Source organism: Seriola dumerili, unplaced genomic scaffold, assembly GCF_002260705.1.
Source record: "Seriola dumerili isolate Sdu_G_001 unplaced genomic scaffold, Sdu_1.0 BDQW01000449.1, whole genome shotgun sequence".
In the NCBI taxonomy this organism is placed as follows: Eukaryota; Metazoa; Chordata; class Actinopteri; order Carangiformes; family Carangidae; genus Seriola; species Seriola dumerili.
This window is the reverse complement of record NW_019174704.1, coordinates 69436-96117: the sequence shown is the minus strand read 5'-3', so window position 1 is coordinate 96117 and position 26682 is coordinate 69436. Positions and strand designations below refer to the sequence as shown.

The following is a 26682-nucleotide window of genomic DNA, read 5'->3' as shown; positions in this document are numbered from 1 at the left end:
ATTGAAGAGCAAGGTTATGTAGATCGGCATTTCTCTTGCATACATCTCCGCTCTGTTGTTTACATGTTGTAATTGGATTTTCCATCATTTCCAGCAGCAGCAGCAGCAGTAGTAGTAGCTCAGGTTTTCTCCCTCCTCCTCCTCCTCCTCCTCTTTTTCCTCCTCCTCCTCCTCCTGTTCGGAGCTTTTTGCCGGGTCGTGCAGGTTGTGTCGAAGCCGGCGGTGGTGGAGAAGAAGATGGGACTACCTGCCCTGGAGTTCAGTGACTGCTACCTGGACAGCCCGCAGTTCAGGGAGAGACTCAAGTCTCACGAGCTGGAGCTGGACAAGACCAACAAGTTCATCAAAGAGCTGATTAAAGACGGCAAAGCTCTCATCCAGGCTTTGAAATGTAAGTGGAAGTGTGCGTGTGCGCGCGTGTATGTGAGAGAGAGAACGAAAGAGAAGGAGTAAGGTCTCTAGGTGCACTTACCTCATTGACATTCATCTATACTGTCCATACTGACACACAAAACCTGTTTTGGGGCATGTGCTTTTGACAGAAGGAGTCACAGGAGTCTCTGACCATGCTGAGATGCAGGTTGTGTGTGTGTGTGTGTGTGTGTGTGTGTGTGTGTGTGTGTGTGTGTGTGTGTGTGTGTTGTGTTAATTTCTGATAAGGCCAAAGGCGGGTGATTAGAGTGAGCAGTGTATAGTGTTGCCTGAAGCTGTCAGCACATTTGTTCCCATCAGCTTACAGTGTGTGTGTGTGTGTGTGTGTGTGTGTGTGGTTTGCTGACTTTTGATGAGCTCAAGTTGTTTAATGCTGATAAAGCGTCTGACTACCAGAAGGTCTATGCTGAAAAATAACTGTTGTAAATGACTTCAGGAGGTGACTTGAATGTGTGAAACTTTTCACTTGAATCTCAGAATCAGAATAAACTTTATTGGCTGTATGTATTTTACTTGATTGTTTTCTAGTAGCTCTTAACTTACCTCCACACAGTTCCAAGAATAACATTCAGAGAGAAGAAAACAAGCCTATAACTTGTGCACAACCAAACATAAGTGAAATATACATTCCACACCAGGGTTTGCAGCTTGCTCTCTTTAGGCTCATCATTTACAGACTATGCTCATGGAAATTTTGCGAAAACAAAAGGCCAGTATTAAAATGGTGATCTTGTCAACTGATATCCTACGAAGCTCTAGAGAATACGATGACACTTCCTCCAGTGTGCAGGGCTCCCGGTATCAGGAACTATATTGCGATTTAAATGTTCATTCCTGATCTCGGAAACAGCAGTTTACAAAATGGTTTCACCACAAGGTCCATTTAATAGCTGTGCGGTTCTTGGAGATTGTATCACGCAATCTTTCCCAGCAAAAAAAAAGATTTAGATTTATTAATACTTTTTTTTTTTGTCAGCAAATATCTCTTAGAAGTTGTCATTTCTATGAGATATGCTCAGAAGAAGATGGGATTTGGACCTCCATCTGCTGAGGACGGTTATATTATATGATAAGATTAAAAACAGCTACTGAGTCGACCTTGTGGTGAGATTGTTTGTCAGAAGAAATGACCTAATATTAAATATTATCATCAGCTCGATATTTGATATCAGCTGAATGTGGATATGTTTTTGTTATTATCAGTACCAGGTTAGGAATTATCAGTAGTGCATTTTATGCTGATATGGTCTAAATGCTAGTTCTAATAATTTTATCGTGTTAAGTGTAAAATCTCTTTATGGAATTTGTCTTGACAGATATTGAATTTGTGATAATAGCATTGAAATACACTAAATCTTTTCACTTTTGTGGAAACAAAACTGGCAGCTGTGTTAAATGTGTGTGTACTTTGCGTGGTGCAACGCTGTATATACACCACCCTGATACTGTAGATAGTATTGTGTTTTGGAAGCTAGTGTATTACATGAATATAGGACAAATCCTGCGAAGTCCACGGCAGACCAGCCTGCCAGTTAACCTGAACTTTCTAACCTCCCTTGCGTTATCGTCTGTACCTTTTAAAAACAAACGAGCTCAGTCCTCTGTCACCACAAAGCTCTGTCAGCTGATGTCTAGCTATAAAGACAAGTCTGCTTTTGTCTGTTGGTGAGATCTAGAAATCAAACGGCATGAGCATTTCAGCGAGGTCGGTAGGACAGAGAGACAGAGAGAGAGAGAGAGAGAGAGTCATTTGCTTGTTTTGTGCCATTGTAGCAGGGCGCGGCCTAACAAAGAGCAAATCAGCAAATTTTCCCGGTTAATCTTTTTATGCCTGTACTACACTGTGTCGTTGGCTTTTGCTGGCACACGCGGTGAATCAGTTGCAACAGGTTTTGAAAGGATGTGAGACTGTCCTGGGAAACCTCTGTAGCTCTGTAAGCTGCTAATTGCTGCTGGATGAGGTTCCCCAAAGTCTCCTGACAGCTTTCACATGTGTGTTTGTTGTAATGACTACATGCATGGCACCACAGAAGGAGAAAGTGGAAAATTTACATACACCGTGTGCCATGCTACTCAAAACTTACACTGCTATTGTGGACTTACTAAAGCCTTACATATCTCTGTCTTCTCTGGATTTTAAGTACGGTTCAAAGACGATCTTACGGTTCGCTGATGATATAGACTGCTGAGACACTATAAATATAGCTGTTGCCAGAGATTTTTGTTTTACCCTATACCGGGCATCTGTGCCTTTTAATGTCTCTGGTTGTAATAGGCCATCGCAATGTTGCAAATCAATAAGCAGAACTGCTCTATGTCAATCCGGGATTTACAGTATATTTACATCAGTGCGATAAAGTATGTGGATTTGTCAGGTATTTAACTTATAACTCCAGGTTCCTCTGGTGGTCCGGGGTTCCCCAGGGGCCCTTGAGGGGTTTCCTGGTGGTTCCCAGCAAAAAGGAGAATACTTTATTTGCACTATAATTCCATCCTTAAGTAACACAATGACAGAATGTACGACTATTTTGGTCATGGGTTTCAAACACTTTCTGTAATAAAACATTTAAAATCAAAACGCTCTATCAGTTAGAGGATCCTGGGACAAAATCTTATCTAATTCGGGTCCATGGTGTAATATGTGTCAGTTTAGGAATCTTTGATGTGAAAAAGTTTAAGATCCACTGATTTATACTATCATATCATATATTAATATGCAGTTACCCATATTGACAACCCCTAGACTGTACTGTATATTTCTCTTGGATTCACTCCTGCAGTGTGAAGCCAGCACCATTGTTGCTGATGTTGGTTCCTATAAATAATTGCTGCAGCAGACAACATGGAGTAACATGTAGTGAATTGCACTGCCATATATAGTAATTAGATGACACTAATGCGAGTCTAACAGTAATTTTTTACAAAAAGAATGATTTATCATGAATGAAATCCTATAAATAAATAAAGATACAGATACAACTTTTACTTTGCATAGATAAAAAATCTTTTGTGTATCTTTTGTGAGCCAACATCAGAGGTGAATATTAACTGTGTTACTTTTGCTTGAGTGGAAAAGCCTTGTCACATCTGAACTGGCAATCTGCAACAATCCTGCTTTATTTGATTTTGGTGACATTTGTATTTTTTGCACTAAACAAAAATGATTATCATCATCTCTTCTTCTTTACTTATAAGTATGAGTAAGAAGTTTGTCATTGCTCATTAGTGCAATTTTTCAAACAGAAGATTTCACACATACACCAGCCACTTACAGGCACTCCATTCTGTTTGTGGGTGTCAGACTAGTTTATGTAGCAATTAAACATGTAGACACAGTCAGACACGCACACCCCAACTGTTTCAGTATAGACTTTGAAAACCACAAAGTCACCATTGAATATGTAGCTGTGAGAGAGACACAAACTTAGGTGGCAAACGCATATGCATGCACAGATACACATATACGCATAGATGTGTGTGTCTGTGTGTGAGTGTGTGTGTGTGTGTCTGTGTATGTGTGTATGTATGTGTGTGTTTGCCAGATGTCATTTCAGGGCAGATCTAGCTTGTTATTACAGAGCCTGTAGAAATGTTTGGTTCTCTGCTCCACCTCTAACATGACACGGCACAATCAGCCAAACAAACCCTAATTACAAGCCGTGCATTTACTGCTGCTGTGAGGGAAACAAGACACCGTGTTTAGACAGTTTATATGACACTGACACATGACGGTGCCATATTTTCAGTGGAAAGTGTGGAGTTATTTATTTATTTATTTATTTTTTTAAAAGTTCAAGTCACTTAGCCCAGCGTGACTCCTAACGATGTGTCATCATTCTCGCTATGTAATGTTACAGAGATGTCACAAAGCAATGTTTAAAATTGTCATTCAGGTCTGTTTTGATGTGACTCAAACACCCTCATTGGTTTCCAAAAATGTAATTTAGTAACATAATTCGGTGGATAAGAGATAACTATATATATTAGATGTTTTTCTGACTTTGACAAAGGATATATTCTGGATATTCACTGAATATTTGTAATTTGCGGGAACTTTTTGGACTTGGAAATGTCCAAAAATGTCTAAAAATACCACAGTTAGCTTTCAAACACCCTAAGTAGTTCATCATAAGTCAAAAAGACAAACATAATGTCAGAAGATCTTTTATTCATTCGAATCAATTGAGTAACCCATGACTGCAGTAATGAAACAATGCTATAACCTGTAACTATATATACATTATACTGTATCTGATATCGACTGTATAGTTTGAAGTCCCAGGGCTCAGCTGTCATGGAGTAGTTTTTCACAATGAGGTCATCGTCCGCTGCGCTGACAGTGCTGCTTCCTGGAGTTAGGAATGTTTTAGTCTGACAGTCATCTACTTTACCATTAAGAAATCTAATAATCGCATTGTCATGCACAATTGCACACATATGTGTTACAGTGAAAGCACGACATATCATTCTTGCATACTGATCATTTCCTCTTTCTATTAAATTGTAGTTTTAGGGCTTGGAAACATGAGAAATGAGAGAGCACAGCAGCTGGTTAGTGAAGAGTAGTAGTACATTATATGTAATTTTTACACACTTGTGCATGTACGTTGTGAGTATGGATGTTGTACATTCTTTAACAAGTATTTATTTGGCCTGTGTGTGTGTGTGTCTGTGTGTATCCTGACCTTGAATGAGATGATGCTACCAGATGGAGCATTAACCTGTCAAGAGGACAGATACAAAGACACATGGAGAAAGAAAGAAAAGAAAAAGGGGAAAATACAGACAAAGAAGCAAATAGCGGATGACCCAAAAAAATAATGTCATATAATTAGTCAAAATCAGTAATCATCATCGATTCATGAGTCATTTTTGAAACACTCAAAGCCAAGGAACTGGGATTTATGTAAGATGGAAACGCTTAAGAGAACTTAAGGTTAACTTTTTTTTTTGGAGGATTTTGAATTTATTTGACAGCTGACAGTGTAGAGCGTGATAGAAAATAAGGTCAGAGAGAGAGAGAGAGATTGGGTATGACATGCAAGAGGAGTAACGGGAACTGAAGCATGGACGTTGTGGTTACGTGGTAAGCCTTAACCATTAGGCCACCGGATGAGCTGAAGTTGTTTAAAATAGTCTAGGTTTATTGATAGCTAGAGCCTGAAGAGGAAGTCTGTCTCTGGTTTAGTTTGGACAAAAATGGCTGAACAGTAAAATCTTCGCTGACTATTTTAGCTCTGTGTAATGGTCGTGATGGACGGACCAGATTTAGCCAATAAAACATTGCCTGTAGACATTGGCCCTTTTGGAGTAATAGTCAATGCCTGAACTTTTATAAACATAGCCCCGAAACTAAAATTACTCTGCAAGAACTACAGCTACGTTAAAATGACATGGTAAACCTGAAAATGCTGGCGGGCCTAAAAAGTACAGTGCATATATCAAAGGCTTTGACCCTCAAAACACACACATTGTTCAGGCATGTGTGCTTCCCTGTGCGCGGCCTGTTGCTGGTTAAAAACACCCCTCCGCCCATTAGCGCTGTCTTGATAATGGCTTCGTTTTTAGGCGTTTACCCTGACTTCAAATTGAACCTTTGACTGCCCCTAGCAACCTCACAAACACGCTGCTGGCAAACTGAGAGGCCTGTGTGTAAATGTCCCAGAGAAGAGGTGGGAATTCCCTGTGACGGACCACGCAGTGTTGCAATGCATCCTTCTCTCTCTCTCTCTCTCTCTCTCGCTCTCTTCCTTCCTTCCTTTCCTCTTTACCTTCTGTCTTTGTTTTTCTGCAGCCACCCTCTGTGCTGTTGGGGAGTAATAAGGGAGATAATGGCAGTCATTCAGCGGCTCAACTGTCAACTGTGCTGATAGATGAGGGTCACACACACACACAAATGCACACCACACCATAACTAATTCTCAATTATAGCTGATGGAGGGAGTGAACCGTCTTTTTAAAAGGTCCAGAGCAAAAGGAGAGTAGTTGCCGAGGGGCAAAGAGAAAGAGAAAGAGTGTGTGTGTGTGTGTGTGTGTGTGAAGATGTGGGGGTGGGGGTGGTGTTGTCTTTGACAATTGTGTTTTAAAAGCCGACATGGCCTTATTTTCGACCCGCCTATAGAGCGATCTAGGTTGTGGAGAGAAGAGGAGGGAAGAGGAGGAAATCGGTGGAAGTGGAGAGAGAAGCAAGGCGGGGTGTCACACTCTCTGAAGGCATTCCTCTACATGCATCAAATAGGAAGAAAGATGAGAGAAAGGTGTATGCATGTGTGTTTTAATGCATGCAGCACATTGTCAGCAGCGATGAATACTTTGGGTGTAAACAGGCATCATACATCATGCATGTTTCCCATTATAACAATATATTTCTGCTCATGAGAAGATGGGTGTGTGTGTGTGTGTGTGTGTGTGTGTGTGTGTGTGTGTGTGTGTGTGTGTGTGTGTGTGTGTGTGTGTGTGTGTGTGTGTGTGTGTGTGTGTGTGTGTGTTGCCACTGCAGTACAGCACAATGGGGGTCGGTGGTCTTCCTCTAGCTGTGACGTAGTGTGGAGGAGAAGGAAAATTAGGGCACGACTCAGCCCGGCTCTGGTGCTATTGTTGCTTCGCCTTCATCAGGGCAGGCTGTCTGTCACACACACACACGCACATGCACTGGCCGACTTAAAAAACACAGAAGGAGCACTCACACCCACGGTCAGAATTTTCGTAATATTTGAATATGTTTTTCTCTCTTGTGTAACTGATGATTTGTTGCAAAATACTGGAATTTTTGTAAGAATAAAAACTAGAAGTTTGAGAAGCTTCAACGCATCTTGACATTTTGACACGATATCCTTGAAAGTTTGTTAGATTAAAGTAGAGAAAAAGAAATATAAATACACACGGGTCATTGAAAGTGTTATAGTTAGTTATTTTAAAAATTCTTAGTTGTATCAGCAATTAACCTCGATCCATGGGTCCTTGAATTTCAGGGCATTGGGCCTGGAAAGCCTTTGAACAGTCCTTGAATTTAATATTTAAGAAGGTGTGGAAACCCTGTTTTAAGTGCCGCTACACACTTTTGCTCCTTATACATCAGAACAGTGCTTCAGATTAGAGCTGCAACTAATGATTATAGAAAACACAAATGAAGCAAATCCTTACATTTGCTATTTTGCTTGACTTATTGATAATCAGAATTTCTGTTGATTTTAATTTTGGATCAATCATTTAATTGAGTAATTAATTCTTTCAGTGCTTTCTGTTTGTACTGTATCATCCCATGTGGTCAAAACTGGGTTTTCAGTAGGAAAATGTCAGTAGGTTGTGATTATTATAAAATGTATTAATAGTGCACTTCTGAGCAAACAGATTTGTTGCAGAAATGGTATGTATGAAAACAGGCACATTTCATAACAATAACCACAGAGATGCTACTCCGGCCTTCTGCTTCACGTCATTAGTTGAATCTTTGATGTGGAGTATTGGACCTGGACTCTGGCTGGATTGAGGCTGGTAAATATTTTAGCTTGGGGACTTCAGTTACTCTTCCCGGCAATAAGGCAGTGACTCAGTCCCTGGATACACTGTGGTATTACTTACTTGCGTGTTTTCTCTTAAGACAATATGGGACTTATTTTGCTGGTATGCTACCTCCACTATAGGCCCCAAAGATGCACGCACACGTGGATCTTACAAGATGACGTACTTCCTTTTTTCAGCGCTTTTGCAGCCGTTCAAAAGTGTTAATGTTCACACATGCAACACCTTGGCAGCGAGTGCTTGCCTATAGGCTGCTATTCAGGCAGTCTTCAAATAGTGTGAACTTCATATTAAATGTACAGAGGCAAGAAGATGAATGTAGATATACTGTGAATGAAAAAAAAAAGATTAAGGAAGGCGACAATTTTTTCTTACAGATTTATAGATTTAGATAGAAAAATGTCACAAGAGGAACTGAAAGAGGAACCGCAGAAGAGACATGTTTGTGTTCTCATGGCATAGTTCTAAAAAAAACTAAAGACATAAATTAATTCTGACTCGGTGTCATGTCATTTAGCAGCGTATGAAACTGTAAAGAAGGAAGTGGGATCAGAGCTTATCAATCTCCAACAACCAACTGATGGAAATACTCCGCTGACACTTTTAGTAAGTTAATTGCAGAACCGTGAGTGGTGTCTGTGGTTGTACCTTTGCATGTCAATGCAAGCATATGTGCAAATGACTCATGCTGTATACCTGCATGGCCATGAACGTTGAGTTCTTCTTAAGGAGAACACTATGACAAATTGAATATATCTAGTGCTGTTCATTATTGAAACGCGAGAACCTAGAGTTTCTTGTTAAGTGAAGTTTCTATGGAACAGACCGGCTTAAACCAAAATCCATCTACAGTACAACAGAGGTTCAAGTTGCTGTGTCTCTGCCACGATAAAATTGATACTGATTAAGTTTAATTACCCGAAAATTACGTCTACTCCAATTTCACTTAAGTCCATTTTCACTGTATTTCTACTGGAGGTTTCAAGTTTCTACATCAAGTTAAGTTAAGTTGCATACTGGACCACGATTGGCTTCCTAACTTATGATGTCTCAAAATCATGTCATCTCTTAAACTTGAATACCAGCTTTGCTAAACAAATTGTTTCAATATGTTAATAAGAAGTAAATATTTATAATTGTTTTGTTTTGTTTTTTTGCTTTCTATGGTGCACTTAAATCTAAAGAGCAAGAAAGGAAATGTGTGTAACATAAGGTCACCTTCATCTTTATCCCGACAGCTTGTCTCACCTGATCGTGTGTGCTTTTTGGCCTTTTTAGGCCTGACGTTCTTAAAAGATATGAAGCTCTCTGACCTTAGGATCGGATAATGTCACCCGTTATCCAATGAAAACCAACTCGATTCAAGAATGTTCTTGAATCGAGCTTCGGTTTATTCTTACGATCACAAAACACCGGGAATGGGGCAGGAAAGAGAGGAAGGAGAGTGAACTCTGAGGAATGCTCTTAAACTCACTGCACACAGCTACCTGATCGCTGCCTTTCGGGGCATGAAAGAGACAGCTGCGCTTTTCACAGCTGTTTTTTAAAAAAAAAACCCTGCTTTCACTGCAGGTGGTTATGGGAGCAAATTGTTTAATTAGAATGGTTTTAACAGCAGATGGGAGGGTGGTGTATTACTGTACTTGACATAAACTTAGACACAAATAAGCAGGATTTTACAGCTTGGATTGGCTCAACTTGAGTGATGGCTTTTCCCTTCCACTTACCTCTCTTACCTCCCAGCTCTCCTTCAGCTCTTGAGTTGGTTTTTAATTTGACTGCCAGTAGGCCCCCAGGAAGGGTCAAAGGTTTCATACATACTATGTGCAGGTGTGTGCGTACACATATCCTTCAGTATATCCTTGTCTTTGTGTGTGTGTGTGTGTGTGTGTGTGTGTTTGTGTGTTTGTTTGTTTGCGTGTGTGTGTCTGTGTGTGTGTGTATCGTCTCTTTATATCCGACCTGACAACAAAGGCACTTCTTTTTCTTATTGATTTAGTGGTAATGAGCCTTATTGTCAGCGTCACGCCTGGCAGCTGGAAGTTGTTACCGTCCATAAAGTGTCACAAGATCTGAACGACTTTGTTTGCTGCGTTTTTATGATGGTTGAGGGGGGGAAATATGTTTCAATGCACTAATGCCCATGATTATCCAAACAGGAAGCTACAGGCTGATGTTAGTCATGGAATACGATGGGAATGAAATGCTGATTTTTGCTATCCTACAAAGAGAAGATTTATATAACCCCCCAGCTCCAGGTTATTTTTCACTCCTTATTCACTCGTCAGTCTCAAATTCAAGAAGTGTGTGATAATGAACTAGAAACTCTCAGCCCGCAGTAGAGAAGGCGTGGCTCATAGTTGCTACCCTCTAACACAAAACCGTAGGCCACTGTAGAACTCGCTGCCCAGACTTGCAACAGGTGTCATATGCAGCAGGAAGATTTTTACTCTCCGGTATCTTGAAATGTTACCAAAACACTTAAAGAAGTAGGTGGATTAGCCTGGCAGGTGTGGTTTAAATCAGGCAGAAGTACACATACATTCACACACACATACTCTCCCACACTAACACACACACACGCACACACACATGCTGACACATGCTGTTGATAAAATAGCTGCTTTCCTTTCACATCAAAGCTCTTGAAGTGAGTCAGAGCAAGAGGAGTGGAGCCAGTGTTGCAGTTTCAAAGCTGGCATGGTGTTGGAGTCTACCCTCCTTTCCGGGAACTGTGAGTCTGGAGGTTGTAAGGTGAAGGCAGGTTGTTGTGTCCAGGAGGGACGATACTGTGTTTGACACAGGAGAGAACAATCCCTCTTTGTTGTGTTCTAAAAGCAACTTGGACTTTATTTCCAGCTGGAGGGTTTCAGGGCTTTGGAAGCTCGCTTCTTTGCGGGCACAAGGGAGAAAACAAGTTGAAGTGTCCTGTGGCCACATTATGCTGAGATCAATAGTTGAATGAGTACATTTAGCAAGTATTACACTGAAGCACACATTTGAAGTACTTGCACTTTACTTTAGTATTTTGTTCCGTACATGACACTTTATGCCTCTAATTAAAATTTGCTCTTTTCATATAAAAGATGATGCATTCAACAGTTTTGTGTAATACTACTTCCACATGAATGCACTGGTAAAAATAATCAAATTGTATATAATAGTACAACAATCACAGGGGCCATTTTTTGGCATTGAGTACTTTTTACCTAAAGGTACTATAAGTAAGTTTTTGCTAACCAACGTTAGCATTAACAGCTGTTTACTTATCAGTCTAAGAGACAGCATCAAACTTCATTCCTTTACACTTACACTCTTTATATTCACCAGTAGCTTTTCTCCAGCTTTGGAAAGTAACCCAATGTTAACTCTTTTGTTTCTATTTCTTTCACTTTTTCTCTTCTACTAAAGTTAGCGTGTACTAACCAGCTAGCCCCAGCCCATCCTATCTCAGAATACTCACAATAGAGTTCAATGCCAGGCCCTGGAATCAAAGAGAAGGACCTTTCTCACATACTTACGTGTTACACCAGTGTTCAGCACTATTTTGAATTACAAATATTTGCAATTTTGAAATCCAATATTTTCCTCAAACCTGAATACAACTTACTGTAGCCATAGAAAATAATGTTTTCTCAACTAAAATAACTGTCGCTCCCTTGGGCTTTCTGTCTTAATTGCTGTTAACACTCCTGTTTAGCTGAATGGGTCCAGCTCAGGCATGTTCCTCTGAAGTTGCAGAAGAATTATGGGAAATGTAGGAACTCACTAAATGATGCAGAAGTATACAGAGAAGCTTGACGGCTACACCTAAAAGATAAGCTGCTAAGTAATTTAAGTAAACAAGCTTAAACTTTCCCTTCACCGCACTCAAAAAAAAAGGAGAGAATGTTTGGACAGAGGTCATGTGCTACATTTGATCTCAATGAGTTGTGAGATTGCGGTCAGTGCTTATAACATGCCAAGCTAAGGGGACACGCTAAAACACAGTTCTTCTTTGTTGGGTTCCTCCTTATCAGTATCTCGGTGTTTTTCATTTTGAACTATTTTCCATGAACAACAAGTCTGAGGTTTTCTTTTCTGTGCCTAGCATGAAAAAGGCAAGTTTTGTGTCCATAGAGGAAGACTGCCTAAAAAACTACCACCCATACAATAAACTGTCTGATTGTGTTTCAGACTCCATATCAAGATGGTAACTCTTTGTGGTGTCCCCATGGCAAGGTGAACCCGTGATCTTCCTTTCCATGACTGTCAAGGACAATCAAGAGTTTGTTTCAGGATGAGAAATGATGCGTGTGAAAATATTTCTCACATTTTATGTGGTTTTAGGAGCTTGATGTACGACTGTACCCATCAGGAAGCCTGATGTTCAGTTTTTTAGCATGTTTTTAGGCAACAGGTAATTTGAGAGGCCAGTCTTCTGATCACAATTTAAACCTTATCACTTCAACTTAATGTCCTCAGTATATTTTATGTCCTTTACTGGCACAGATATGACATCCTTCTACCCTTTTGTAACCCTTTTGTACCAGGATGAAATCATATTGCCTGACTAGTTTCCTTCACCGGCCCTCTTCTTTTCTTTTTTTCTTTTTTTACACATAAATGTTTTTGTTAAGGGAAATGACGCGTGGTGTTGAAGAAGGTAATCATCAAGTTGTAAAATGTTATGTCAACTTCCTGCTGTTGACCTTGAATTGATCTTTATCACAGCTTAATTTGCTATCAGGGTACTTTAAACAAGTCCTTAAGGTTCTCATTGTCAGGCTGGTATTGAAGGAGACAGCTGACCTTCCAAGACAATGATTCTGCTTTACCCTTTTCCTCCTCTTCCTCTTGCTTCCCCCTTACTCTTTCCTTTTAGCTGTGGTTGTGCATATTTTATTATAAACACATTAATCTCATCCTCTTTCACCTTCTTATCCCCATCCCCCTGTCCCTCTTCATTTCCTTTTGTCAATCTGACATGGAAATGCCTTCTTTCCTCCGGTCTTGTTCATCCCGCTTCCCCATCTGAAGTAACTCTGTTTCGTGTTAATAAAATAGGATAAGTGCTTGCAGAGAAACCTGACTTGGCCATTATTGGAAATGGCGTGGCGGATGAGTGAAGGAGTGCGTATTAAATGAAATGCAGGAGGCTCTAACTCTCTCCATCACTCCCCATTGTTTCATTTTGTACCACAGTAAGCATGAGCGCTGGCCTGGCCAGGCCTTATAATACCTCTTGCCAGTGGTTGTGTTATATTTATAACAACGAGACATGAGCAAACCCCCACTGTGGTGAAGTAATCATACTGGACATCAGTCTGAAGCAGTTGGTTAGTGTAATGCAGTCTTTCAGTCGGTAGATAGCTTTCTGCTCCTCAGACACACGCTCGAAAGTAAACGGTAGAAGCTGATGTGTGATCACACCCAGCTAGACATTTTCTATTTATGTTATAGTGATATACTGTATTGGACGCGGCGCTGGAGGTGAACATGAGACGGTCCCAAAAAAGGAACGGATGCACTGAATTATTGAACACAATTGCAGTGACCCGAGCTGAGGCGTGCTCGCTGTGTAACCATTGTTGTCCTGTCTAGTGGAGAGTCAGTGGCCTTAGAGATGGAGCTGCAAGCACAAAGGAGAGCAAGCAAAGAAAAGACCGTTTTCAAGGCTCATCACCCATTTCATGGTGACAGAGACACTACGGTTGTCCTGTCCTATCCTACTTCATGTTCATGACAGGGAACAAAGCTTGGAGGTGGTGCAATTTCATGCAAAGTCAGTGGAAGAAGGCAAAGTTTCATGTGTCAGGTTTCAAGTTTCAAGGCAGTAAAATGGGCCCAACTTAACTCATGGTAGTCACAGTGGCAGGTGATGTACATATGTGCTTATTCCAGTTTAAAAATTGAGCCTGTTTTTATTATTTAGCTGCAGGGAAATTAGCTTTTGGTACTATGGACCAAATAAAACATAATTATTGTTGCTGGATAGACAGTAATGTTTAAAAAATGTTTTCTTTTTGTTTTTAGCCTCTTTTGTATCACCTTTTTCTGTTTTGCAGCCTTCACATTTAGTGTTTTTAGGTTCAGTTGCACCGTCCTCACCAGCCCCATTTCCAGAAGCAGTAGCAGGCGGCTGTTACATAAGACGCACTCTGATAAACTTGATGAACATTACCTGCCCAGCACCAGATGGCAGACAGATAAACTGGAGAACACAGTGGAACATCTAGCAACTAAACAGAGATTTCTCACCGGACATGACGGACGCCAAACTAGGGTTTAAGTCCAATTGTCGTTTGTTAGGTAGACAGAACCGCAACTGCAAATGAATACCAGTGTTGCTCCATGTCTGCTTGATTTTGATAGGAACATAATAAGGTGATAAGAGGTTATGGCACTGCATCAGACAACCTTATTAAAACGGCTTTGAATAACTTTTAACAACAATATCCTGTTTTTACATGAGCTGTTTTTTTTTGTTGTTTTTTTAAAACACCAGAACTTTTATGGGACAGGACATACTCCTGCTCTTTCCATCTATAGCGCCGGAGCACTTCAGCAGTGTTTGCTGGGGGAAGGAAGCATGCTACTGTTCAGCTTCCACCACCTAGACTTTCCCAGCTGGTTGAGGGATTTGAACTGGCAGCCCTCCAGTCACAACCTATTATATATGTAACGCAACAGTTTAATACATTAGCTCATTGATATATTGATGCAGTGTGCAGTATGCTTTCACTGTCGGACAGAAACACGTAGTTAAAATTCAATCCGTGTCAGTGTGTTTGAGTGTAAGCGACGCTGCACGTGCAGGGGTGGGCTGAGGGGAAGACTCGTCTCCATCGCTGCCCAGAGCCAACCCAAACAAACCACAGTCCACTGGCATGGAGAGCGAGGGTGTGTGTATGTGTGTGTGTGTATTTAACAGGGTGCGTGTCTGCGTTCAGCTTCCATCCGTTTTGTCCCGCCTGCTCCAAAAATAACCCCCTGCTAAGAATATTTAATCCCCAGGTTACCGCTCTCTTTTCTCTCTGTCTTGTTCTTTATCACACACCCACACATTTCATGTGCATATTGTACATGCACACACACGTACAGGGGTAGCGGGGAGGGGTGAGGGGTTCTCCTGATGTCAAGCCAGCCAAAACTCAGGCTTAGTGGGGGTAGTCTGGTAGGTGTGCGTTTGCTTTATTATCTGTTTTCATGTGTCTGGTGTCATTGTCGGGGGTAAAGTGGTATTGGCTTGGCCTGGTGTCTGGCTCTGGCTTTGGCTCATGGACTGGAGATTACAGAAGGACGGAGGAATCTCAGTGTATTCATTTAGAGTTTTTTTTTTTTGTCCTCCACAGGATTTGAAAAGGAGATTTTTTTTTTATTTGTAGTAACATATTGAATCTTCCTACTCTGCTTTTTGGTCCTGAACACATCATGCAGGGTCAGACTGTGGCGCTGATGGGACTTGGGGTCAGGAGGGCAAGCCAGGATTAATGCTAGAACACCGGGGGGGGGGGGGGGGGGGGGGTTAGGGATTTACTGTATGTCTATCTCTGCTGGAAATTTTCGCAAACACAGACAGTTTGTGGGGAAGCTTGTGGTTGATACTGGTGGCAGAGGGTGGGGCCCTCCTCTGGAGGACCAACTGTGTTTTTGAAGTAGTTTTGTAGTTTAACCACTTCACTCATTTCAGGGTGTAATTTGCTTAATAAAGAAAACACATACTGTCAAATGAAGGGATGTGTACTGCAGTGTGCGTCCCACTGTCCCTCTCATATTAAACTTTGTGTGAACACTTGCAAAGACTTGCACACATTTTTCCATCTCTGTGAGATTTATGGAAGACATGTTCACAAGCCAGCAGGAGATCAGGGATTCTGCAAACTTAGTTGAGGTGGTGATTTGGTGAGGTGGGATAATGCTTAGCACAAGCTCCACTCAAGGCCAGGCCCTCAGCTGGGCGATGTGGACTGGTTGGTGTGGTGCAGTTTCTGCAGTGTTCAAGGTCATCTCTGACTTGTTAGTTGAAGCTGTGATCACAAAGCATCCATTTACTCCAGGCAGTTCTGTTAGACTCTGTACTGTTAACCTGAATCAGGAAGTCAGGAAGGCAGCCACATCAGGATGTCTGGAACAGACAAACGTAGGAGTGTATTTTGTAGTAAATAATTAAATTATTTTTAATCAGCAACTTTCTGTGAGTTTACATTTGTGCATCAGTTTTACAGCACCAGTTTCATGTTGGTGTTATTCAGTGACAGATGAAGCAACGAGTTATTTGGATTTTCACTCATTATGTAAAACAAAGTGACTGAATATCTATTTTCCCTTTCCACAATCTGTTAGGATTACAGAGAACTTACATTACTTTCCATCTTAAACTACTTTCCAGCTAATCTTTATTGTCTTTTAATCTTCAGCTATAAACTCTCCTGACTAGCAAGTTAAAATTGAGGTCAAAGCAGCCTCACTAGTCTAGATAGATAGCTGAGTTTAGTCTCTCTGCTGAGCTGGCTCAGTCTGTCCCCAGCTTTGTGTTTGCCTGAGCGATAATAGCTCATTGAGCTGAATAAGCAGCATCTCCCTTAGTCCCAATAAGCATAAATGATGCAGCAATTGTGCTTTTTTTTTCTGCCTGATCACTAACAGACATTGAATGCTGGAAAATATGCACATTTGTCTTGCTTTAATTTATTATTGTTGTCATTGTTGTTGATGTGTTCTGTGTTTTCTTCTTAGAGACAATAAGACATCAAAGTACACATTCTCTATATTCTTCTGGGACGCAGGGCAGCAGAGGCACAGGGACTTAGAGACTCGGGGACTTTTGGTAGCGTTTGAAACTGAACACTGAAAACGTTCTACTCTTACCCCAGTGGTAGAAGTGGCTGCGCGCACGCTGCTTCCCTGAATGAATTGATCGGGCTGTGTTCAAGAACAGCACTGGCTTTAAAAAGTAAACTTTCAGTGCTTTCCGGATCATTAAGTGAATTTTAGTGACAGTATTTCCATTTGGGGATGAAAAGTGGTCTTCCAGAATATGAAAATATGCAGTACATGCAGTATTTTGCAGCTGTATTTGACGATGAATGGTAATTTCTTTTTAGACTGACAAATTTTCCATTTTCTTTCTTTTTTTCTTTCAAGTCAATCATTTTTCAAAAGTTAGAATGTTTCAGTTCGTTTAAATGTTTTATGCTGGAATTTTCCTTCAATTTTCTCACTGTCAGAGATGTTGTAGTCTCACAGTCTCTTCTGCTGAAAACTGAATTTACTAGTCTGTTTCTCAATGTGATGACAGAGGACTCTCCTCATCCAGAAAGACACTAAAATCTAATTCTGTGTGCACAAAGAAACTTCTTTTCAGCTCTAAAGTTAGACCCTTACATAACCCGAACATAGAAGCTTTCCAATTTGTTTTGTTGCATGTGGCTTCTTTTCTGAGGAGGAAAATGAGGGCACATGCCAGGCAAGGCTGTGATAAAATGTAAATAAGTAGAGTTGGGTGAGTAAACAGCAAAAATTAAAATGAATGGAAGGTGTCATGGCACATTTCTTCAAAAGTTGCATTTAAAGTTGTTTTTATACTAACATTCACTTAAAAACTGCATAATTTAAACATTCTCTTTATGATTTTTAAGATGTTGCAGTCTGTCATATTATGACATGCTGATTTTCATTTGGAAACATCATTTGTGAATGAAATCTAATAATGCACTAAAACTCCTGGCAAAAAACTCCCAAAACAACTAAAAATTTCATCTTTCAAATTGAGGATGACGCATTGAGGAGACGTTCAGTGAAAAGCAAAATCCTGACCGCAGGATCGCCGTAGAGGATCATATGGTGATAAAAGCAAATTTTCTGGCCCAAAACTGAATTACAGAAAAACCACAATAATGTAAAGCTCATTTGTCTCACTGTACGCTGTAGGTCCCACAAAGTTAGTTTCCCATCCACTGTCAGCAGACCATCACACGTTGGACTCTTTATCTGATTTCCAGCTAACCGGAGTTATTCACGTCTCTTTAAGTGGCTATTGATTAGAATGTTCAAAACCAAAACGAATAGCATGTTCAAATGGTAAATTGAGTGGAATTCCCCCTCTCAGCTTTTCTGTAAACCAGCTCTCTGTCTTATTTGTAGGCTGTCCAGTGTCATTCCTGAGATTGACATTGAAGTCCTAAACTGAGATGTTTCCTCCTCTCAGCTTCTATTTAAAACACTGAATTCTCTTCCTGCTGAATGGATTTTGAGATAAATCTTTGTGGTTTCACTGTAATGGGTTACTGCCTCTCTATATGTATTTTATTCATGCAGTTTACAGGACTTTATGTAGGTAATTGAATAAATATGATGGGGGACAGATTGCCCACAACTTCAGAATTTGTGCTTTAGTCGATTTAAGTTTCAGTATTCAACTTTTGCACGTTAACAAATCTGTAAATACCTTGTTAGATTATTAGTATTATTTGTCTGTGATCCTAAATGACAAAGCCTGTCTGTTAGCCTGAAATACACCGTGTCAGCTCCACTATGTGAAATCGTAGTTTCTCATAGTGGTTTGTGGTCTGCAGCAGCATTTCAACATTCAACGACATTCAGAACCATTAAGCAATGAACATGTATTCATGGCTGCTGTGGGACAAATATATAATGTTCCTTAGGATTTGAGTTATTTGACAGAAGGTAAATCCTGGGGAATGTGTTTACGGTCTCTTGATTTGGTTTTTGGACTTTGGTGGACATCTATCGCTACGCTTGTGTTGATGCTAATTTTTCATTCATTGTGATCCACTAGCATTTTGCTATTAAGTGTAATGTGGCACCGCTATCACTGGAAGTTTCATCTCCCCGGCCAAACATTGTATTAGCTTTTTAGTGATGTTAAGTTGACAGTATTTTGGAATATAGCATGTTTTGTGGTAAACTTAATAAGTCAATTGTGGCTAAAATGCTAAATAGTTAGGGTAGCTGTTTCGCTGTCAGCTCATAAAGACAAGGCAGATATTTGCAGGGCATGAACCTGTCCAAACAACATAAAGGATGGGTGGAATTTGTAGTACAATACTTTACTGCCTCAAGGCTAAAAGCTGTACATCATGCCTTCAAATTGGACTTCCACTTTGTTCCTTCCAGCATCTGTGGTAGTGCATTAGGAGGGAGCTATTTCATTTGTTGTCGTTTTCTCTTTTGAACCTCAAACCACATCTTCTTTCTTTTTTTTTTTTGTATCTCTCTCATCTCGGTCTCTGTTTGTGTCACGCTGGTCTCAGAGGACGGACTTAAACTGACAAACCACCGAGCAGCAGCCACTCGGCCGCACGTCCCTCAGGCTGCTGTGGTGCATCCTGACGGAAAGAGAGACATGGAGAGAAAGAGGGAGAGAGCAAGAGAAATGGGGTGGAGGGGGGGAGGGGGGGAGATGGAGTAATGGCTACACTAACAAAAGACTGTGACAGACTCAGAGGACAGAATATGTACTCACTGTCTTATCTGTGCTGTCTGTGCACACTATAATAGCCAATGAACAGAAAACGAGACTGTGTGTGTGTGTGTGTCTGTGTGTGTGTGTGTGGTTGGATGCTAATAAAGCGTATAATGGTGCCTTCAGGCTGCTTTTAGTCTCTTACTGGGAGAAAAGAATGAAGTTTAGAGGAGGGAGAGCTAAGGGTTAGCTTCTGTACATGCTGTAATAAATCAGCTGTATATATGAGACAAGCTCATCAGTGATGCTTTTATTACCATAAATGCAAAGTGCTTTAATCTTTTCTTCTGTAGTTTCAGTGTTTTTTCTCTATTCAGTCCATCAGACTCAGCTTTGTACAACATTTTGTCCTGTGTTTCTTCCTGAATCTTTTCAGTTTTTCTCTTTGTTTTACTGATTATAAATATATTCTACTGTCTTAAAATTGGTCTGTGGATGCTGCCATTCCTCTTGATGAAAGTTTATTTCACCCCAAACCTACCCTAAACATGCCTGCAGATTTATGACTTAAATGTATGGACCATTGTGGTTTTTTGAAAGTGCACCGTTTTGCATTTCCTTGTAAAGTTCCTGTTAACCAGACCATGTGACCAAAAATGAAGCAGGATTACAGCTAATTACTGACTCCTATTAATACTTAACAGTTGCCTTAAGGACACAACAGCTTTAAGAAGTCAGAATATAATCCACTGCTTCATTAAAGGCGCCATTAGAGAACCTTTTGAAGAATGGCTAGGTGAACATGGTCTGAAATTTAAGATTTTGATTGAAGGTGGAGGGATTGTCACTGTGGTTACGGAATTAAAAGGTTACATACAATCATGATAAAGAAAACAGAAACTCTGCAACGTTGTTAAGTAATATTTTGCACCCACTTGCTACCTTTCCTTCTCAATTCAGTGGTCTGACTCTGTGGCCCAGTTAAAGAAACACAGAAAGTGTAAAAACGCGTTGATAGGTATTGAAGGGGTATTGAAGGGTAGCACCGGAGGGTATGAGTTGCGCGTGTTTCAGAGGTGTGAAACTGTGAAGAAAAGAAAGAAATACAGTCTGGTTTTCACTTGGAGAATGTGTATTTGAGTTGATCCTTCTGTGCTTTGACACAGTATCATCCAGCTTTCAGAGATCCACCCATATAAGAATGGGTGGAAATCCTCAAAATTGATGCAGCCGTGGAGCCACATGACAACAGTGACATGTTAAGTGCTATATATGTGTGTGTGTATGTGTGTGTGTGTGTGTGTGTAGAGGGGAAAGCCCAACTTTGCACACTATCTCTTCCCACTCTCCCCTAATCCCCCAAATCTTCTGTCCTCCTTTTGGCCAGATCACAAGTCTTCCCTAAACATTTAAATCCTGCAGGATCAGGTTAACTGTAGGTGTACAGTTGGTGACACTAAGCACTCCTGATACCTGGTCGTGAATTTTCTGTCTTTGGCTGTAAAAAAAAACAACCTATTTTTGTTAATACAGAAAAAGGCAGGTCAGTTTTCATGCATTTACAGCTGTTTTGAAAAGGTCATCCATATTCCTTCTGTAATACATGTCACACCAAATTACATATTTATCCTATTATAAGAACCCTGCCTTTGCTGTCCTTTTTTTTTTACCATAGAAATAACCTGTATACCCTCGCACGTTATAATGTTAATGGAACATTACCTGACCATTATGTTGAGACTTGGCTCTTGGCCTCTCTTTAACCCCACAGCAGCTTGCCCAAGGCTGCAGCAGGTGTCAGTGACAGCTTGCTCACACATGCATGCGTGTGCACAGCAGCATGAGCACATGCGTGCTGAGACACACACACACACACACACACGCTTTCCCCATTAGCTGTGCCTTGTAGCTATGGTCACGCAATATTCAGCACATTTCCCAAATTTGCAAATGGCAAATGACGCCCTGGGTTTTATTCTCGCTTATGTACGGATGCATGTTGGGAAGCGAGTGCGCAAGGGGATAGATTTTAAACGTAGGACTTGGTGAATTAATAGGATTGCCCTGAGAACCTGGTAGCATCCTGGCAGGAAAGGGAGAATGAAGGATTAATGAAGCAAGAAGCAGAGACGGAGACAGAAAGGAGATTACAGCTTGGAGGTGCTCGGCCTGCTCGGGGTTTGGCTCGCCGAAGGTTGAGGTTTCAGTGCTGGTGATGGCGGGGGGTCGGCTGGGGGTTGGGTGTTGATGGGGAATGACATTTGAGGCTCATTCATGGAGCCAAACGAATATTAATTCAAATGCATATTTCTCTGCCTCTGGGGAGAAGGAGAGAGAGGGAGGTAGAATAATCCAGCGCGTCAGAGAGAGAGAGAGAGAGAGAGAAAGAGAGAGAGAGGTTTAAAAAGAGATGTTCAGAGGCAGACTAGTAGGCTAGACTCCATGCCCAGAGACAGATCAAAGTAGAATTTCTTATTCCTTCTCCTGGATTCTGTTTGAAGCTGGATTTCTCAGAATTCCTCCAATACCTTCAGCAAAATTCTCTGCTGCCGCAGCACAAAAAGATAAAAAAAATAAAAGGCAGCGAGATGCGAGGAGGGAGGCAGGGTTGCTAGGCTGGCTGGCGAATGTCAGATGGGATTGAGTACACAAGAAGATGATTTCTCTGTATCTGCTCAGTGGATAACTGGTCCCTGGCTAAGTTAAAGGTTGCCATGTGGTGGCCATACAGACTGTGTGTGTGTTCACTGACTCAGATAAATAAAATGGGATCACACTGCGTTTTTTTTTTTTTTCTTTTTGGTTTTTCTTCGGGGGGGGGGGTTAAGCAAACTACTAAGGTTACATTTCCAGCCCATGTTCCCTTAGTGTGTTGAATCAGATCCAAGATTTTGTATTCTAAGCCTATTAATGTTACATAGAGAAAAAGCTAATAGTAGATATTCTCAGTTTTTATTCTTTTGTTGATCAGTTCATGTTCTATTTAAAATTAGACATTACTGCACTTGAATAAACTGTAAAAGGTCTCTTATGATACAACCCTTAATGGTGAGTATATATTATTTAGAAACAGGCAGTCATATTCTCAAATGTGTCTGTCTGTTGGATAAAGCGATATCATGACATAAACATTTGACATTTGCAGTTAAATTGTTAAAATGAGTTATAAATCTTGAGGAGTCCATGTGATAACTTCTAAGTAAATGTTTTGATGCCGCAGTACGTGACAGTATGTCCTGTGCTGTAATATAACAGAATGTTCCCATGGCAGCATTTTGGGTTCAGTTATTTTGGCTGGAAAACAGTGTGGATAGAGAACCTACTTCCTCTTCCTGTTCTTGTTTGGCACTTCCTGTTTCAAACGACAAAAAAGAAAGTAGGGAGGGTGGCCACTTAAAGCCTGGGAAGACTTTACACATACATTGTTCATACTGTGTCTATGGTGTGTATGAATATTTTGACAGAATATTCATGGCTGACAGAGAAAAAACAATAAATTGATTAATTTTCTGTCGATCGAGCAATCAGTTGACTTATTATTTCAGCTCTAAAAAAAATTTTAACTTCAGGTCCACTCGCTAGCTTTCTCTGGAGCTTTTGGCTGCATCTCATTGTCTTCCTCAGTAAATGGATTTTTCTCAGTTGTCCTGGAAATGGCCCAGTTGCCTAAGTATGAAACCTTTGCCATCACATCTGCTGCTGTAGTGATTGGTTAAAGGCTCAATTCAAAAAAAAAAAAAAGCTAGTAAGTGGACCTTGAGGTAAGTTGTGTCAAAGAGTTTGCAGATTAATTTTCTGTTGATCAAGTAATCGATGAAGTGTGTCCACTCTAAGAAATAATCGCAACTCCAGGTCCACTTACTGGGTTTTTTTTTGGCAGCTTTCAACTACATCTCACAATCTTCCTCAGTAAATGAAAAATTGCTCAGTTGTCATGGAAATGGCTTAGGTGTCAACAATCATGTGACCTACGTGTGGAACTTTGGTCACTCCATCCACTGATGAAGACTGTGAGATATAATTAAAAGCCCAGTTAAAAAACAACAACAGCAACAAAAAAAAGCTACTGTAGTAAAACCTTGCTTTAATATTATTGGTTCTTACACTGATACATTTTGTTCCAACTGCTGTTTCCCTTCTCAGCACATTGATGTAGCCTTACTTATTCACAGTAGCAAACTCAAGTTTTATGAGCACTGGCCACATTGTAAATTCAGTTCACTACCAATTTTCACAATTTTACAAGCCATTATATTTTGGAATATAAAAAAAAAGAACAACAGTAAAACAGGACAGAACTCGAAGTGATCTACCTGCCACGGTCCCAATTTAGCAATAGTCGAAATACAAAGTATTTTCATCCATGAGTCAAAGGTGGGTAATCTCAGTCTCTCATTTTTGCTCCATTTATGACTTTCACTCTTTTTTTTGGGCTTCTCCTATAATCCTTTTTTCCATCTGTCTCACAAGAGTTGATGGAATGAGGTCAGGGAGGATTTTGGCCAATCCTGTTAGAGACTGCTGATTTATTTCCTGGTTAATGTCTCACAGAGACCGTGCTTAAGAGCTGCTGTCCTGTGTCGTCTTAGATGGGGGAGACTGGCATTCGTACAAACATCTTTAGTACAGCCAGCACTGGCACTCGGACAGCTTGTTGGCAGCTAATTCGCTGGCTTTTTATCCAAGCATTCAGTTGGAATTGAAGTTGGCATCCGTAGAAGGCAAGTTGCCACGCTGTAGAACTGGCATCTAACGGATATGCCATTAGCCATGTAATGTGTTTCAGACTGGCATGGCAGACATAATAGTTGTCATAAATTCCACTCATGCAGGACTTGTCTGTATCAAATATATATGACAACAATGTCTCCTGGGTACTTGCTCTGATTTTAGTCACTTGAGGCCTTTATTAAAACTTCATTGACTGATACAGGCGCAAACTGGGAGGTCAGATGGTGTGGTTGTTGTTGTTAAGGTTAAACATAGAGGAACGCTTGTAACACATTCATGTACCCGAGCCACTTTAAGTTCTGAATGACCTGAAATTCCAGGTCAAATCCAGAGGAATAATAAATTGTTGATATACAGATATTTAAAGGCATCAGTAATACAAAGCTGGACTCTTCACCTACCATTAAACTGCTTTACCGTTTTGGTTTACCAACATGAAATGATAAATCATGCAAAATGACACAGGTCCCAGTCAAAAGTGTGAATTTGGAATATTACAGCGAAATAAAGAATATCAGTTTCTGTCCAGATCTCTTTCACTTTGTGATCCAGTGAGTAGCTTCTGATTACCACACTCAAAAAATCAAGCCATTTCAGCTTGCATGCTAGCTTTTTTGAAGTTCACTTTATTGTGTAATTGTGCCACTCAACTTTTGCAGCTTAAAAGGAAGCAGCAGTAAACAATGCCTTGAGTATAACTGATTTCTGGAGGTCACACTTTTGGCTTTCAGAGAGTTGCCGGCAGTGTCTTCGCTGTATGTTTGTGTTGTTGTCTGGAACAGAGGTCACAGGTTTGTGTCGAGCGTAGGGGAGGAAGTGGATGAAGGCTATTTGGAGACTGGCACTAATCTGGTTAGTGTGGTTTCCACCCGCTCTCTTTTTTGCTCCTAACAACACTCTCACCATACTGGTCTGATCTATCATGTGCCCAACAGGCCTTTTTATTCTGCCGACTGCAGCTTAGACGGTTGCATAGTTCAAGTGGAATTGGCTTTCAAAGGATATAAGTGTTTGCTCGTGTTTGTGTAGTAACACTGGTTCATTATTTGAGAGCGCTGCATTATGAAAGTTTTTGGGCAAAGCCGACGGAAAATGTGTGAACAAAGTTGCCTGAGCATTGTTGCTTTAATATGATTTATTAACAACCGTTTGACATAATGATAAAGACTAAATGGTCTTTTTCCATTGTTTGTGTTGGAATGGCATTTAGTTTGTCTTGTACCAGCAATGACCTCAAGTGGGACAACAGAGTCTCCCAGGCAGCTCAGAAAACACTACAACAAGCCACAACTACTCTGTCATCCTCTGGCTCTTGTTTCCTTCTCTGTGTCTCCCACCTTGTTTATGAGAGGCCTGTTTTTCCCCTCCTCCGTCTGCACGTCACTTTGTGTTTGTGTCTGCGTCCGTGGATATACCTCGGTGTGTTTCTATCATCCCGTGTAACTCACTGTCAGCTCTCTGTGAAGGCAAGGTCATATATTCTCTTACTGTTTCCTGTTTTGAAGAGGACGCCTGGGCTCAGAGTTTAGTCATGGTCGTCATATCAGGGAAGGCTATTAGATGGGTTGTTTTTTTTCTGTTTTTGGGGGAGTATTGGTCATCCTTGGGGCAAGTGCAGTTTATCTACCATTCCATTTCTAGGAGTATTTGATAGTAGGTTAGTATATAAAATGTCAGAATAAAGGGCAAAAATGCCCATGAAAATTTTTCATGGCCCAAAGTGACATATTCAGTTTGCTTGGTCCAAAACTCAAAGATATTTAGTTTTACTATCACAAAAGCAGCAAACACACATCTGGAATCAGCAACTGTCAGAAAATCAAGAGTTGCTGCAACTAATGACTATTTTTGTTTTATTTTGTCTATTTTTTTTTTCATTCCCCTGATTATTTTATCCTTATATATTGGTTGAAAATTGTGAAAAATTGCTATCACAAGTACTCGAAAGTACTCGAAGTACTCAAAGCTTGAACCAGTGAATGTTAGAGTCATTTATAGAACAGAAATGCTAACCATTGTGTGTCCACGGGTAATTTTCATGTTTACGGTTGAAACACAAGAGACGTAGTACTTAAAGTGGTGGCTGTGTGCGGCCTAAAATCACAACACAGTGGGTGATAATGTGGTTGCTCATCTTAGAATAAATGGATAATATATACAGTTAATAATCTGAATGTCTGCCTCTTTTTCTAATGGGGTCTATCTCAACATCATGAATAGAGCTGTAAAGTGAATGACACTGGGGACACATGTCTAATTATGGCATATGTGTTTTCCTCACTTCGCAAGAATGTTGTAAAACTGGCCGAAAACTTGGTGTTCTCCTTTTTAAATTACGAGGTCAGTTTTAGCCAGAGCAGGGCATTTCTGGCCTTGTGTCCTCCGCGCGGATTCCAAGTCAGATTGTCCCACATTCCTGCTGTGGATTTTTCCAGCGGCAGCCGGCGGTCCGCAGGATGATTTCACCCCACAGACGCTCTTTAAAAAAAAAAAAAAAAAAAAATGGAGGAAAACCTCCCCGGTTGTCTCTCTGTTCGCTGTGTCAGCAACAGGCGTGGCAGTGCCAAAATGAGAGCGGGAGAGAGAGCGAG

The 26682-nt window shown here is 40.6% G+C and overlaps 1 protein-coding gene across 1 annotated transcript in view; it reads left to right on the top strand.

Annotated features, from left to right (window-relative positions):
* Nucleotides 1-237: 237 nt before the first annotated feature.
* Nucleotides 238-26682, top strand: part of arhgap26 (Rho GTPase activating protein 26) — a 90229-nt gene continuing 63784 nt past the window's right edge. The window contains exon 1 of the mRNA XM_022762367.1: nt 238-391. Coding sequence (XP_022618088.1) covers nt 238-391 — 154 coding nt within the window. The remainder of the gene's footprint in view (nt 392-26682) is intronic.